This window comes from Aotus nancymaae, unplaced genomic scaffold, assembly GCF_030222135.1.
Source record: "Aotus nancymaae isolate 86718 unplaced genomic scaffold, 86718_ANA_hifiasm-v0.15.2.pri h1tg000108l, whole genome shotgun sequence".
Lineage (NCBI taxonomy): Eukaryota > Metazoa > Chordata > Mammalia > Primates > Aotidae > Aotus > Aotus nancymaae.
The window spans coordinates 5,320,618-5,337,064 of record NW_026988523.1 but is presented as its reverse complement, the minus strand read 5'-3'; the positions used below and the strand labels follow the sequence as shown (position 1 = coordinate 5,337,064).

The window sequence follows — 16,447 nt, the reverse complement described above, 5'->3', positions numbered from 1 at the left end:
AGTTTTTGATGTTTAACCAGTGCCTGTCCCCTTTCATACCTGGCCTGACTGCTTGGAGTTTGTGTCCTTGCACACTGAAGCAACCCACCCGCTTCCTCCCACAGAACGTCTTCTCCCTCCACCCACTCCTTTCCTTTGGAACGTTTTTTCTTTCTCGTCAGCAGGTGAAGCAGTGATGCTGCAAGAACACCATTCTTTTTACAGAGTGATCTGCCTGCGCTCTGTCTCACTTGGCATTGTGGTTCATTTCATTATAGTGTAAAGGGCCAAAGCCTGCAGGGGCCTGATAATCTTAAACTGTTTGTGTGTGTGGCACCATTCATGCCCCTGGCATCCAAGAAATGGAAACTCAGAATGCTGGCAGTTTTGCCAAGAACGCATCTCCTCTCTAATGAGGAAAGATTTCATTGTCCATTATTCATTGAAAACAAAGGCATATGAAAGGAGTTTGATGTTTAGGAGGCATTTCTTGTTTCATTTCTTCTCACATTTCCGTGGGCCCTATGAGACTGGAGGAGGTGGGTCTGACATGAGTTCCCTCAGGGACTTTGTCTTTGATATAGGAATAGGCTGCCTTGGACTTAACCAGGAGACACCAGGAGGCCAGTTTTGAACCCCTTCAGCACACAATAATCTTACATAAACAGGACCTTAGTGTGACCTGAAGGGCTTTGGAGACTGATGATGAGTGTGGCTTCAAAACTGTCAGACCAACCTGAGGGAATCCTTGAAGGAAGTAGGTCAGTACAGGCACTTCTCATTACAGCCCAGCCTCGCCTCCTCCAACCCCACAGGTGTGTTTCCAGTGCTCTCAGTTGGAATTACTCTGAGCATATTTGGCTAAATGTTCCTTTATCTTTTTCAGACTGTTCTGCATTTGCTTAAGGGTATGTAATACTTAAGGCACATTGAGAACTTTCTCCCAAAGTCTCAGAAAGGGGCTTTGCCAAAAATAAACACCTTGGAACCCAGAGCTTTGGGCCACATGAGGAGCTTCTAATTCTTAAGATCTGTTGGTATTTAAACAAACCATCCTTTCAAAAGACTTTATAGTCTTTTCTTGTCCTCCTGAGAGCTCAGGGCACCTCAAAGATGTTGTTTGTCATCTTAGAATTCTTGTGAGATAGGTTAACTCCATTTTTCTAAACAAGAATTGAGACAGCTACCCCAATCCTCCCAGAATAGCGATGAGTGGAGCTTTACTGCCTGCATAAGGTGATTTCTCTTTGCACCTAGCTTAGGTTTGGCTGGCTGGAGGAAAAACTACCCTTTCCAGCTGGCTGTCAACAGACTGTCTGCTCTGACCCTCCAGGACCTGGCTGTGAAAGTGAACAGGCGCTGCAGATGCCCAGTTGTATTCTGGGCCTACTGTTCTCCCTGATGGCCACCCTCTGCCAAAGGCTTGTATAATTAGAGACCAAGGGAGCTGAGGGCAAGAGAGCCATGCACAAAGACGCTTTGCTCTTGGCTGCTAGGGCAGATCTAATGGGCATGGGGGTACTATGTGATGGTGGGATAGTACCCTATTAGATCAAACACTAGCAATTTCACATAAAACATCCAGATTTCTAGTACTGTTAGAAAACCCAGTGGATTTGCCCTCTGAACTCACAGGGCTGCAGATAACACTGCTGGGGTGGGGGTGGGCTGAAAGGGAGAGGTGATTTCCCATTCACCGCAGTCCTGTCTGGCCGGCTGTACTCGTGATGCCCCTCATCTGACTGTCATAGGCCTGTGAGTTTGTGTCCCATCCTCAATTAAATTATGCTAGACTGCCCTTACTCACGCTGATCTGCGCAGTGTTAACAACTCCTAGTAAGCACTCTATCACTTAGCGCTTTCGTTTCCTAAATAGGCCTTTGAGTTTATTGAACCTCTGATCGTCTGCTTTAGATAAATTCAAAATTACGTAAAAATAACACAACCGAGTAATGAGCACTTGAAAGCACTTGTGCATTTTGTTCTGAAAATACATCAAATTGTCTACCTGTTTACTGAGAATGTGATTTTTTTTTAACATGTAGTAGACAAAGCAAAGCGTTACTAAAGTGTGGATGTGGAGAGAGTGATGGGAAGTCACTTATGAAGTCACTTATCCATGGGCAGGAGGGTACATGGTAGTTGCCAGCAGGAGGAGAAACTCTTTTTGGGGAGTCTGGCTTTGACGAGCTGTCTCATATGCCAAGGAGTCAATCATTTTTAGTCTGTGATGTGCCTTTCGAATGGCCTCCGTGCCTGCCCTTTCTCTGCCCTCCTTCTGGTTTCTCCCATTCACCCCAACATTACTTCACACCCACCCTTCCTTCCATGTCCCCTTCCCAGAGTGGGGTTTATCACTACACTTAGGAACCATTTCATCAAAAGTGGAGGAGGAAAAAGGTAGCCCAATTATTTCAAGAGACAGTTGAAATGCTCCCTAGACATGTAATTCCTGCGACTTTGAAAAACGGATTTTTGTGTCATATAGCAGTTTGTCCAGAAGTAGTAGGACTAATAGGATTGTAGGAGAGTGCCTCAAAATTACATACAGAGTTACTATTCTATAAAGATGGGAATTTATTGTTCTAGACTTTTGATGGTAAAAATGTGAAAATTTCAGACTAAAGCAGTGGAGAAAAGGTGGGGTGAGGAAGAGGATGGAAGTGTTTTGAGAAGAGTGTCTACAGGTAAAATTCCCTTACGTTGTTTAGTGGCAGTGGTAGAGAGGGAAATCATTTGAGATCTCATCTCTGCTGGCCATTCTCTCCAAATCCCCACTTTAGTAACACACACCTTTGCTTTGTCTACTACACATGAAAAAAAAATCACATTCTCAGTAAACAGGTAGACAGTTTATGTATTTTCAGAACAAAATGCACAAGTGCTTTCAAGTGCTCATTATTCACTTGTGTTATTTTTACATAATTTTGAACATATCTAAAGCAGACGATCAGAGTTTCAAGAAACTCAAACAAAGTCTTAAAAAACAAAAGCACTAAGTGATAGAGTGCTTATTAAGAGTAAGGCCTATATTCAGCGATAATTTTCATCTGAGAAACCCAGAATATTTCTACTTTTAAAGCACTTGGCTTGGGTTTCCCAGTGAATCCAATGTGCCCTCTGATAACTGTCCCCATCCCTTAAGACGAAATCATCTTCTGTGAGACGTTTCGTAAAACTTTTGCCGTCAGTGGCTGAGAGGTTACCTTCTGGGGAGGCTGAGCACTAATGGCTTGTTTACAAGGCTGGCCTCACTGAGCCAAGGAATCTTGTCAAATTTTGGAACAGAAGCCTAGAGGGAAACAGAGATCATTTTTACAGAATGTATCACACTTGAACATTGCTCTCATTATGATGGCCAAAGTCAGCTAACAGGAACCATATAGTAAACACTTTACAAAACATTTTTATATTTTATATTTAACTCTTTAGCCATCCCATGAAGTAGCCAAGTGCAAATAGTGTCATCTCCATTTTACTGATGAAGAAATCAAACATCAGATAGTGTGATTTGACTTGAGTCACGGAGCTAGAAAATGGGTCATGTTTTCTAACTTTTGTTTCCAGTGTATCCTGTGTTTTACTACATCCCTTTGTTTCTTTATTACCTCCATGTTTATACATCCTTTAAAATTTCCATGAACTCACTTGAATTAGCAATCTTCTCCTCACCCCTCTTAGGAGGTAAACAGGAAAAAACCAAGCTTTGAAGCTATAGACAACTGGATATTGATCTCTGTTCATCTACTTCCCAGGTGTCTGTCTTTGGACAAATACAACTTATCTAAGCTTTAGATTTGTCCTCTTTGAGAGGGGAGATGATATAATCAGTGTAAAGATCAATGCACAAGAGCAGCAATTTTTGTGTTTCATTCACGGCTGTATCATGAGCACCCCAAACAGGGCTTGCTACCTGCAGGCATTCAGCCAGTATCTGTGGAATGAAGGCATGGATGCAGGGAAGTCCCTAGCTGAGGGCCTGACTTAATAAAAGGAGAGCAACAAAAGTGGCCATTATCGCTCACCTACTGGCCCAGCCTCTTTACCTGTCCCTCTCCTGCTTTACCCAGCCCTTCAGATGGCACATCCCGTTTTGCTGTAGGGCATTGCTGGGGATTTGCTTTCCTAGGTTTAGAGTTGTTCGGGTTTAGGCCGATCTTCAGGAGAGGAGCCTGGAGGTCTCTGAGCAGCCAGGAGAGGGCAGCAGCCTCGTCGCGGTGGCTCAGCTGGGGAACCGCACCCTCGCAGAGGAGACTGCGGCGGACCCGGAAGTACTCGGCCACAGTCGCAGCCCCGGCACACCGGAGGGGGAAAAAGGCTGAGGGCCGCCGCCCCAAGCTGCGCATCCCCGGGAATTCTCGGGCAGGTGGGTTCCGTGTAATCGTCAGTGTTTCCGGGGCTCCCTCTCCTCTGCTGTCCCCCGCAGGCCTAAGACTGGGTGAGGGGCGGCAGCGGGAGTGGGAGACCCGGAGAGTGATGGCGCGCCCCTGGGGTCACCCTGTCCTATCCTGTCCCCTCCCAACCCCACTTTGCTGGCGGGCGCTGCCCTTTTGGGCGCCGCAGACCCTCCAGCTCCGGCGGCAGTCTTGAGATTCCTGGACTGGGATCCCCGCAGCAGAGAGGGGGATAACGGTGTCTGGCTTGCCAAGCAACACTTGTGGTCTTCATGGAAGAAGTTAGGTCGGGCAATATGAGATTTTTTTCCTCTAATTTGCCGGATGGCTGTGGTGTTTCTGACTCTTAGTTTTCCCATTGTGAAACAGGGATGATTATCTTCTTCGATCCTCGCCAAGTGTTTTCGCCGTTTTGAGTAGAATGATAGCTCTTTAAAGTATGCTAAGCTCAGCTAATGGAAGAAAAGTCTAGTTTCTTTGAGTCTTTGATTTTGGCTAAACAAACTGTAGCACTCGTATCTTTCTGTATAGTGCAGCTTACTATTTATTGTCTTTGGATCGGAAACTTTAAAAATATAAACAACATGCCTTTGAGAACCAGTGAAAGCTATGGATATTATCCCTATAAATTTACACAAATGCATATATAAGCATGCAATGTGATATACCTGAGGGGTATGTGAACCAGTGAGTTATGAACTGGTTTAGAGGGAAATACAATGTGAGACACAGGCTTTGTGATAAGACTGGTTTGAATGCTGGCTCTGCTCTGTTACCTTAGGGCAAAGTTACTTAAGCTTCTCGAATCTCAACTTTTTTACTAAAGCAGGACTAATACTAACTTGCAAGGTTATGAGGATTAAGTGAAAGAAGATACACAAGGCACTTAGCACATAGTAGGCACTCAATAAGTGATAGCTAACAGATGTATATTATTATTCAAGGAATTACAACTTTCAAATCTGAAATGCAGTTTTAATATCCCAAATTGATAAGGTGACTACCACATACATTTTGCTCAGACTTTTAGTAAACTGAATGATTTGGCTTTAACTCAGTACTACCCTTGACCTTTCACAACTTTCATAGGTTCACAGTCTCTCTTTTTCTAGGAACTTGGCTGTGTTGTCCTGCCTCAGAGACAAACTCATCTGTTGTAGGCCTAGCCTGGGTTGCTGCCTTTGAAAACAAGGAAAGTTCAGTAGAACATCAACCACAGCGTGGAATTTCCAGGGAGATCTCATTTCAAAACTTCATAGAGAACAGGAACCACCTGGACTTCTGTGAGGGCAATGATTAAACTGGCCTGAGTTTGAATGAAAGGATGATGTGTGCCCAACCTGTAACTAACACCAAGGAGGTCAAGTGGCAGAAGATCTTGTATGAGCGACAGCCCTTTCCAGATAACTATGTGGACCGGCGGTTCCTGGAAGAGCTTCGGAAAAACATCCATGCTCGGAAATACCAATATTGGGCTGTGGTATTTGAGTCCAGTGTGGTGATCCAGCAGCTGTGCAGTGTTTGTGTTTTTGTAGTTATCTGGTGGTACATGGATGAGGGTCTTCTGGCCCCCCATTGGCTTTTTGGGACTGGCCTGGCTTCTTCACTGATTGGGTATGTTTTGTTCGATCTCATTGATGGAGGTGAAGGGCGAAGGAAGAGTGGGCAGACACGGTGGGCTGACCTGAAGAGTGCCCTAGTCTTCATTACTTTCACTTACGGGTTTTCACCAGTGCTAAAGACCCTGACAGAATCTGTCAGCACTGACACCATCTATGCCATGTCAGTCTTCATGCTGTTAGGACATCTCATCTTTTTTGACTATGGTGCCAATGCTGCCATTGTATCAAGCACACTGTCCTTGAACATGGCCATCTTTGCTTCTGTATGCTTGGCATCACGCCTTCCCCGGTCCCTGCATGCCTTCATCATGGTGACATTTGCCATTCAGATTTTTGCCTTATGGCCCATGTTACAGAAGAAACTAAAGGCATGTACTCCGCGGAGCTATGTGGGGGTCACACTGCTTTTTGCGCTTTCAGCCTTGGGAGGCCTCCTGTCCATTAGTGCTGTGGGAGCCACACTCTTTGCCCTTCTGCTGGTATCGATCTCATGTCTCTGTCCATTCTACCTCATTCGCTTGCAGCTTTTTAAAGAAAACATTCATGGGCCTTGGGATGAAGCTGAAATCAAGGAAGACTTGTCCAGGTTCCTCAGCTAAATTAGGACATCCATTACATATTAAGGCAAGCTGATAGACTAGCCTCTTAACTAGTATAAAACTTGAAGACAGAGTTCCATTCTGGAAGCAGCATGTCATTGTGGTAAGAGAACAGAGATCAAAACAAAAAAATGAACCAAAGGCTGAAGACAAGGAAAAGTTGGTAGAACGTCAACTGCAGCATGGAATTTCCAGGGAGGTCTTATTTCAAAACTCCCTGGGTGGTAAGGGAGCTCATCCTTTCTATTATTTTGTGGATGAAAAAACTTTCTGGGGCTCTCTTGAATTACACACTGTAACATATGAAGTGATGTGGTTTCTATTAAAAAAATAACACATTCATCAAATTGTCTCGATTTTTCCGTAAATAGTAGGCAGACAGAAGAGCATGAAAGTGAAGAGAGAATGTGTGTATGTGTGTGTGTGTGTGTACGTAAAGTCACTTCTCTCTACCCTTTTCAGTGTGCTAATGCTCACTCTTTGATTTATCTAGGGCTCAAGTCCTAGAACACAGGATGTTCAGTTTTGTTGCCCAAGATCACAGAATTGGTTACTTAACCTTGACTCAGAGTTTCTACCTTGTTCTTAGGGAAGCATATACACAACTAATTAAAAAGGAGAGTGTGATGTGTCATAATAAGCAGAATGCTAGGGGGAATTCAGAAGCTGGGGATAAATTTCAGCTGGAATAATTAGGAAATACTTATGAGAGGAGGTGACATTTGAGCTTAGTCTTGGAGGATAGGGGAGACGAGTAGGCAGATGATGGTTTTAGGGCAATGTGGTGAAGGCCTTTAGAGGCCAGGTCAGTAATGGAAGCAAGTGGAACTGGCATACTTTGTGTGACTGGTGGCAACTGTGAACAACTATGGAGATGTCCAATGTAGACAACTGCTACTGTGCTCCAACTGATAGTTTCTATTCACAGTTTGCGCCTAGCTTTAGACCTTAGAATTCCAGATGGGATTCTAAATGAAATCCCAGTAACTGTATATCTGATTTTTAATGCGAAATCTGACTTGTATATTCTGTCTCAAGTTTAAATTAATCAGGTAATGGGGAGCAATCCAGCTTGTCTAAGGAGGAAATAAATTATCAAATCTTAAGCAACAACTGTTCTGTGTCTCAGTTTTCATCTGTAAAGTGGGAAGAAAAGTACCTCTAGAATTGTGGTAAATGGGATCTATGCAAAATGCTTTGAAGAATGCCTGACACGAAGCACTATGTATGAGCATTAGCACTATGTAATAGCACTAATGTATTAGGTGTTATTGACACGTAAGAAAACTTGAAGAGAGCAAAGATAAGGTGCCAGATGCAGCAGGTACCTCCCAGGATAGGTGGTTATTCCTGTGGTAATTGATTTGGGGCAAGTTTCTGTATTGTCCTTTTATCAGTAGGAATTAATTTCAAATCAGAAATTTCGTCAGGGAGTGGAATTCCTAAAAAGTAACTTTTTTATTTCTGTGAACATAAATGTCTCAAAAAATGTCTGGGACATGATTTTGAACTAGTGTCTTCAGCTTTTGTCATCTCACTTTCAGAGTTTTATTTGGACAGATGCATATTGTGTTTTATGGTAAAAATTGGTGGTTTGCTGTAAGGTCAATTGGACTGCTTTCTATATCCAAGGACACTGGCCAACGAGGAGAGAAAGGTTTCAGCAACTAACCTGTGGAGCCCAAAGTATCTGTCCACTGCCTGCTCCTGGTTTGGCCTCATGTCTCAAAAGAGACATGCCTCATAATGATTCTATAGTCCATATCAGGAACAGGGCTAGGTGTTGGTGGTTGAAGATAGAAAAGAGTTCTATGAAATTGTAGTTTTTGTTTATCTGTATTAATACAGTTATTTGAATGCATTTGTGATTGTCCAGGGAACTCAGGTAGCAACTGTGCATGTCGGTGACCAGAAAGTTTCTGAAACTTTCAAGAATAGTTCCTTGGTGGGATGACTTAATATGTCTGCACTATCATTTTCAGCTTTTCCATGTCACACTGTATAGTAGTTGGAGTCACTCAGGCCCTGATCTTACACAATTTTGTGGTTGTAGAAATTCCCTGTGGAGATTGTGGGAGATGGAGAGTTGTGGGATAGATGCAAGGTTGAAGGGTGAGGCAGCAAACTTAATTTGGATAGAAAAGTGGTGGCTGTGGGGAGAAGGTTATTACGGCTAGAATGAACAGTATGTGCCAGAGTGCACAGAACCTGATGCATCCTGGCAGTGGAGAACAGCCATATATAAGTTTGTATATATAGATATATACACACACATGAAGTGTGTATACCATTCACATATAGGTTGCAGTGAGCCAAGATCACACCACTGCACTTCAGTCTGGCAACAGAGCAAGATTTCGTCTCAAAAAAAAAAACAGAAAGAAAGAAAAAGAAAATATCAAGCAATCCAGAGCCCTGTGTGCGGCCATTAGAAGGCTGATGAGGCTCACCTGTGGCATGCCCCTTTGGCTGCTGTGGGCACAGGGATTCGCGCCAAGAAGACAGTTGGTATAAAGTAGTATGACAGTTGTCTGGGAAGTTACTCATCACTTAAATTCAGTGATCTAGTCAGTCTCTTATATTTAAACCACACTGAAAGGGTGTAAGTAGAATATTAATGATTTATATTTTTAGAGAATACTGTGGGGTGTATGGGAAAAGAGGAAAGGTGAGGAGGAAAAGTTTACAGTAGCAATGGAATTAAATCCCAGCCTGCCAAATACTTGCCTGCATAAGAAACTGTCTCCCCTTCTCCCTCTGCACCCTTCCTCCCAGCTCTGCTTCTTATCAAGCTAAGTTACAGATGAGGCTGGAGGGTGGTGTGGCAAGTGAGATCAAGGAGAGAGGAATGGCGAGGCAGCTTTGCTCACCCCTCTGAAATCATGCCAAGGATTAAAGTTGGTATGGAAGGGATTAAGGAGAGGTAGAGCTATAGGATGACAGGTGCACTTTATTTTGTGACATGATGCAGCTGATTTATGATTGACATGTAACTAGAAGGCATGTGCATCTGGCTGTAGCAACATGCATGGTGGTCCTGTGTGAATATCATATTGGTGTCAGTAAACTTTTGAGAAAGACTTTGGCCAGCTGGCTTACACTGTGGATTTAATAATTCATACTGAGCATATAGAGGATGCATATTGAGCCATCATTTACATCCTCTAAGCCAAAAGCTCAAGGATAAGAAAAAGAAAACAAGTCAGCAGAGGGCATCAGTTACACAATTATACAAAATTTCAAACCCATTGAATTTAGAGAAAAAGAGCTGGGACACAGTGCCATCTTGTGGAAGTTACTGATTTCCCTTTTTATAATGAAATGCAATGAGTCTTGAAATTCTTGCTGAATTGTGGTTTGGGAAATAACTAACCTGAATTACTGAGTCCGAGGTCTCCATAAATTCAGGAGGTAAATAGCATTCTGGGGTTTGACAAATAATAGCACCTGTATTTTGTAGCACCCAATGCATGTGGGGTAATGTGCTATGCATGTTATATACAAATATATATATATAATTGTATTTATTTCTTATGACGATCCTGTAAGAGGTTTTGTTTCCACTTTACAGTGGAGGAGACTGAGACTCAGCGTGGGTTAAGTATCGCCTAAGGCTACGTTGCCAGCTTAGGCTAATTCTTTGCTTTTCTTACACACAGTCTGTGCTTGTGCCTGAATTGCACCCAGGACTAAACAATGATGGTAGGCAGTTGCTAATGCTTTGTCAAATCCCTCATCATTCCCTTTATCTCTTATTCTCTTCCCCTAATATCCAACAAAATATTTAGTGTCTATATAGGCCTCCCTCTACTCACTTCCTACCATTCAGATTTTATAATGTGTGGCTTCAGGAATTTATTGTCAATAAATATTTTTTGAGCACTTACTGTATGACAAATACTGTTCTGTGTGCTTGGAATATGTCTATGAATAAAAAGGACAACAAAGTGTCTTGATCCAGTAGAGCTTACATTGTAGCAGGAGGAGACAGATACTAAACATAAATGGAAGAAAGTGCCATGGAAAAAAGAAAAAAGTGGCATAGTATTAAATAAAGAGGTCAGAATAGGTCTCATGGAAGAGATAACCTTTAGCCAGACTTGAAGGAAATAAGGGAATAGTTCAGGTTCCCTGGGGAAGAGCATCCCAGTCAGAGGGAAGAGCTGCTGCAAAAGGGTTGAGCAGGAGAATACTTGGCATGTGTGGCTGGAGTGGAGTGAGCAGCAGACGATGAGGTAATGTGGGAAGCTCCATTATGTATGACACTGTCAGCTGTTAAAAGGATGGCTTTTACTCTGAGATGGGAGCCATTGGAGGATCATGGAGAAAAAGAGGATACATATTTTGAAAGGCTCATTCTGGTTGCCATGGGGCAAGAGTAGACACAGGAGGAAGCATTAGGAGGTTCTTGCAGTAATCCAAGCAAGGGATGATGGTGGCTCAAAACAGAGGATGGCAGAGGAAGTGGTGGAAAATGGTCATATTCTAGATATAATTTGAAAGTAAAGCCACTGGGGCCACCTGATGTATTAGATGTAGGGTGTGAAAGAAAGATAAGGGTTGTAAATTAAGATTTTTTTTTCCCCTGAGCAAACTGAAATATGGATATGCCATTAATTGAGATGGGGGCAGAGGGATGGCAACTGGAGATTTTTGGGAGGAAGATTAGGAGTTTAGATTGGGGCATGTAGGGTAGGAAATGTCTTGAAGACATTCAGCCTGAAATGTTGAGTAGGGAATAGGAAAATGAGCTTGAAGTTTGAGAGAGATGTATGAAATTGAGATATAAATTTGAGATTTGTTGATAATATACATGGTATTTAATGCTGTGAGACTGAATGAGATCACCAAGGAAATGGGTATAGACAGAGAAGAGGACCAAGAACTCAAAAGTAAAACGTTGAGGAAAAGAAGCAGCAAAAATATTTTGACAGCAAAACCACTGCGGCAAGTGGAAAATCAAGAGAGTTCTGTGTCCTGGAATCCAAGTGCTGAATGTGTCTCCAGAGGAGCGGGTGATCAAATGTGATCAGATAAAACCATGATAAAGCAAGTAAGACATCTGAAAATTGACCTTTACATTTAAAAGAGCAGGTTTTTGTTGGAGTTCTGGGAATAAAAACCTGTTTGGTGTGGGTTTAAGAGAGAATAGAAGAGAAATTTAGCAGCAAGTACAGACAGCTTTATAGTTTCGCTTTAAAGGGGAGCCAGGAAATAGGACAGAAACTGAAAGGGAAAGTGAAGACGAAAAAAAGAGCATGTTTGTACCCTGATTGGAATGAAATGGTAGAGAGTTGACAGTTGATGGTGTGAGAGAGGAAAGAATTGCTGGGGAAATATTCTGCAGTATGTAAGTGCACAAATGCAAAGCCTAGCTTTTGACAAGGACAGGGATGGTTGATCTATGGGAACAAGTGGGAAGACGAGTAGAGGAATATGGGTGTTAGTAAATGGGTAGGTGCGGTGATGAGATTCTTTGGGAGTTCTTTTCTGATGATTGCTTCAATTTTCTCAGGGAAGTTGGAGGCAAAGAATCAGCTGAGAGTGAGGATGGGGGAGTGAGAGAAAAGGTGTGAAACAACTTAGGACATTGGGAGGGTGAATGAACTAGGGATGCTTAGTATAATTGCTTGGCAGTATTAAGGGCTCATTTGAGTATGGTGGTGATTAAAGTGAAACCAGTTAACCTAGCTTTGTGTCTTTGCTTGTGTGTGTGTGCTTTCCAGACCATGTACAGTTACATGGGTGCAAACCAGAGTAGGTAGTTAGATTTACCCAGAGTGGTGGTTTTAGCAAATTGAGAGAAGGGCAAGGAGACAGGTTTATATGCATGGGCATGATGATAATGATGGGCCATGGAATTTAAGTTGGGCAAGGAGAGTGAGCCTTAAGAAGGGTGAAGGACAGAGGGATGAGGGACAACAAAATGGTCAATGGATTGGAGATCCAAGAGATTAAAACAATAGAAGTAGGCTAGAAAGATGGGATATGGAGATGAGAGAGTGGGGAAAGACAAGGTTCTAGTTTTGGAAATGAGTAGCTGAGAGAGAGTGGAGAGCAAGATCATTGCAAGATTTCACTACTTAGCACTCAAGTAGAAGAAATAAAAAGATCATTGAAAGAGCAAAGTCAAGAAAATGAGAGGCAGGGTGGGGGTGGATTACCAACAAGCAAATGAAAATATTCAAGAATTAAAACAGGAGTATCACTGCAGAGAGTGACAGTGAAACCGGAGCTAAAACCATTAAGAAATAAGGAGAATGAATTGGGCATTGGTAGTTAAAAGCAATATGTAAGGTCGTGTGTGCTATAATCTGATGCCATGAGGGTCAAAGGTTTTTAGGGAAGGGGAAGGAAGAATGGTCTGAAAACAGAAAATGAGGATAACTGTCCCACTTCGGGCTTAGCAGTGTGAGGGCTGTGGGAGACAAGCTGCCACCTTTGAAAATGATCAATGGCAGGCAGTGCTTTTAGAAACTCGTTTGTTAGAGTAAGATTCTGAAGTGCATATCCAGAGAATAGGTTGAAGATATAGGGAATTTTGTTGATCATGGGCAGTGAATTATAGAGGAGACAGTGGAAGGGTTACAGAAGTTTGGGAGAGATGGGAGGACAGAATAGGAACGTACAGAACTGCATGGAAATTAGTGTGGAGGATGACCTAGAAGTCCACGGGTTCTTGGATGATTGACACGGGCTGGGATAAAGGGTTAGTGATATAAGTCCCAGTAAGTGTAAGGCAGATAGTGGTAGTGAGCGTGTGAGTGGGTGGGTAAGGAGGGGTGAATTTTGGGGGCTTCCTCTTTACCTTGAAGGAGATATGTTCTCAGAGTGTAGGCCTTGTCACATCCTCATGAGCATATTATTGCTCTCTGATGGGATTAATGTGCTAAATCTCTGGGCACTGTGCATTTTGACAAGGACCTTTTGGGGATAATGTCACAAACTTCCTCAGAACAGTGCAAACTTCCAGTAGCAAGCAGTGTCATTGTAGTGTTCTAAAAATTTGATCAGAGCCTAGGTGAGGGCCACGGTTTGACCAACATTCTGTGGAAGGTCGGGCCTGATAAGGCATACTCCATTGGCCACCAAGAGGGCTCAGGAGAACTCAGCTGCAGGGCAGAGGCAGATGAGAAACAGCTAAAGGCTGGCTGGGGCATGCTACCTTAGACCATGCCTATACTTTCTGCTTTTTATTCCCTTTTGTAACTCACAGATGCCATCAATGTTGGTTTGCTAACCTTGACAAACAATAACAATCATCAACAAAATTAAAGCACCATTTTCCTCCAGGTATGTTACTATGATTAATGAGATAATTCCCCAGAGGTGGGGGTAGTCAGGAAGCAGCCATTTCCCACAAGTCTGGCAACACTATTTGGTTCTTCCTCCTCATGCCCATCAGGTAATGCAGGGGTAAAAGTACCCAAGGAAAGGGCTTAGAAAGACAAATGGCCTTTTCTGCCACCAACTGGCACCAATTGGCATTGAGAATCAAGTGACATCCAGTATGAGCCTAAGATCTTCTGCCCTAAACAAAGTAGCTCTGTAATTCTTTGACCACAATGCTATTAGAATGATGGGACACATCGATTTTGCCAGTGCTGAGGTCCCTCGGGCTCCTGTGAAACCTGCTTCTGATTTACAAGCTCTGTTGGCTCAGTGCTTGGCACTCCAGGATGGCCCTATGGCCTTGTGCCAGGCTCAAGTGACCTTTGGACTCTGGTCAGTGGGAACACTGTGGGCCTCCTACTCTTTTTAAGTTGCAAAATAAATAGATCCTTAAGGCACTGAGAAGATTTTGTGGGTGTAGCTGAGAGTATTTTTGTCTTTAAAAGAAAAAAATAGGCAGAAGGAACCATCTCTTTGGCTCTAACTTGCTGTCCATTGCTTTCTGAGTGTACCCTCAGAGATAACAACAAAGAGGTCAGGCACGGAGGCTCACACCTGTAAACCCAGCACTTTGGGAGGCTGAGGTGGGCCGATCACTTGAGGTCAAGAGTTTAAGACCAGCCTGGCCAACATGGTGAAACCCCATTTCTATTAAAAATACAAAAATTAACTGGGTGTGGTGGCGAGTGCCTGTAGTTCCAGCTACTCTGGAGGCTGAAGTATGAGAATCGCTTGAACCCAGGAGGCGGAGGTTGCAGTGAGCCTGGATCATGCCACTGCACTCCAGCCTGGGTGACAGAGTGAGACTCCATCTCAACAAAACAAAACAAAAAAATGAGAAGGGAATATAGCCCCTAAATGCCTGAAAGGCTAATTTTTTGATAATGTTATGTAGAACATCAAAATACTTCGTTTGTAGCTGTTTTGAAAGGCAGAACCCACATTAGTGACTTCTTGGCTACTGCCTTGCGGATTCTTAGGTCTCTTTGTTCTTCCGGGCCTTGCTGAGGCTTTCTTTACTATCTACTCATGGCTCATGTTCATGAGGTTCAGTGAAGATAGGAACCAGGGCTGAAAACTAGGATGTGATATAATTGTACTGTAAAATTTGATTTGATTAAAAACTGAGTGTGGGAGTAGGAGTTTATAGTTGACATAACCAGTAGCCTGCCACCTAGTCTGATCTTAATATGTTGACAGTATTTAGATTCAATAGTAACTTGTAGCATCAAAAACAATAACAAAAACCAACATTTACAGATAGTCTCTGACATACAATGGTTCAACTTGGAATTATTCTTTTGTCCCCTCTATGTATTTTCAAACAGCCTGGCTTCCAGCTCACTAATTCTTTCTTCTGCTTGATCAGTTCTACTAAGAGCCTCTGATAGATGCATCCTTCCATATGTCAATGACATTTTTCAACTCCAGAATTTTTGCTTCTTTTATTTCCATTTCTTTGTTACATTTATTTGATAGTATTCTGAATTCTCCCTCTTTGTGGTATCTTGAATTTTTTTGAATTTCTTCAAAACAGCTATTTTGAATTCCTTGGCTGAAAGGTCACAGTCTCTGTCTCTTCAGTATTGGTCACGGATGCCTTATTTAGTTTGGAGAGGTCATGTTTTCCTGGATGGTCTTATGCTTGTCAGTGTCTGGTCTGGGCTTGTTTGTACCTGTCCTTCTTGGGAATGTTTTCCAGGTATTTGAAGGCACTTGGGTGTTATGATCTAAGTTTTTGGCCACTGTAGCCATATCTGCATTAAGGGATACCCCAAGCCCAGTAACACTGTGGCTCTTGCAGACTCAGAGAGGTACCACCTGGGTGGTCCTAGATGATATCCAGAAGAATTCTCTAGATTACCAGGCAGATACTCTTGTTCTCTTCCTTTACTTTTTTCCAAACAAACAGAGTCTCCCTTTCTGTGCTGAGCTGCCTGGAGCTGGGGGAGGGGTGACACCAATGTCCCTGTGGCCGCCATCACTGGGACTGCCCTGGGTCAGACGTGAAGCCAGCACAACACTGGGTCTTGCCCAAGGCCCACTGTAACTATTAACTGGCTACCATCTATGTTTGCTCAAGGTCCTAGGGCTCTACAATCAGCAGGTAGCAAAACCAGCCAGGCTGTGTCCTTTTTCTCAGGAGCTCAAGTTCCCCTGGGCCATGGGTAAGTCCAGAGATGCTGTCTGGGAGTCCACACCTGGAGTTGGAAACTTTAGAAATCTACCTGGTGTTGTATTCTACAATGGCTGACCTGGTGCCAAAACCCCTGAAGTCCTTCCCATCCTTCCCTCCCCTTCCCCAGGCAGAGGAGTTTCTCTTCATGTCCAACAACAGCACAGGCCCACGAGGAGTACTACTGGGATACTGCCAATGTTCACTTAAGGCCCGAGGGCTCTTCTGCCAGCATCTGGTGGATGCTGCCAGGCCTGTGACTTACCCTTCAGGGCAGTGGGCTCC

The 16,447-nt window shown here is 43.3% G+C and overlaps 1 protein-coding gene and 1 long non-coding RNA gene across 3 annotated transcripts in view; both read left to right on the top strand.

Annotated features, from left to right (window-relative positions):
- Positions 1-1,976: 1,976 nt before the first annotated feature.
- On the top strand, positions 1,977-6,941 carry PIGC (phosphatidylinositol glycan anchor biosynthesis class C). 2 transcript variants are annotated; one of them, XM_012444440.3, is made up of 2 exons: positions 1,977-4,345; positions 5,486-6,941. In XM_012444440.3, exon 2 carries the CDS (start codon positions 5,698-5,700, stop codon positions 6,592-6,594), a length of 897 nt encoding a protein of 298 aa, XP_012299863.1. In that variant the 5' UTR covers positions 1,977-4,345; positions 5,486-5,697; the 3' UTR covers positions 6,595-6,941. The 2 variants fall into 2 exon arrangements, with proteins under 2 accessions (XP_012299863.1, XP_012299864.1); XM_012444441.3 differs by having other exon boundaries at positions 5,463-6,941.
- A 1,424-nt stretch (positions 6,942-8,365) lies between these two features.
- LOC105711644 (uncharacterized) overlaps positions 8,366-16,447 on the top strand; it is a 30,660-nt gene continuing 22,578 nt past the window's right edge. The window contains exon 1 of the long non-coding RNA XR_001106066.3: positions 8,366-11,944. This is a non-coding gene — a long non-coding RNA (uncharacterized LOC105711644). The remainder of the gene's footprint in view (positions 11,945-16,447) is intronic.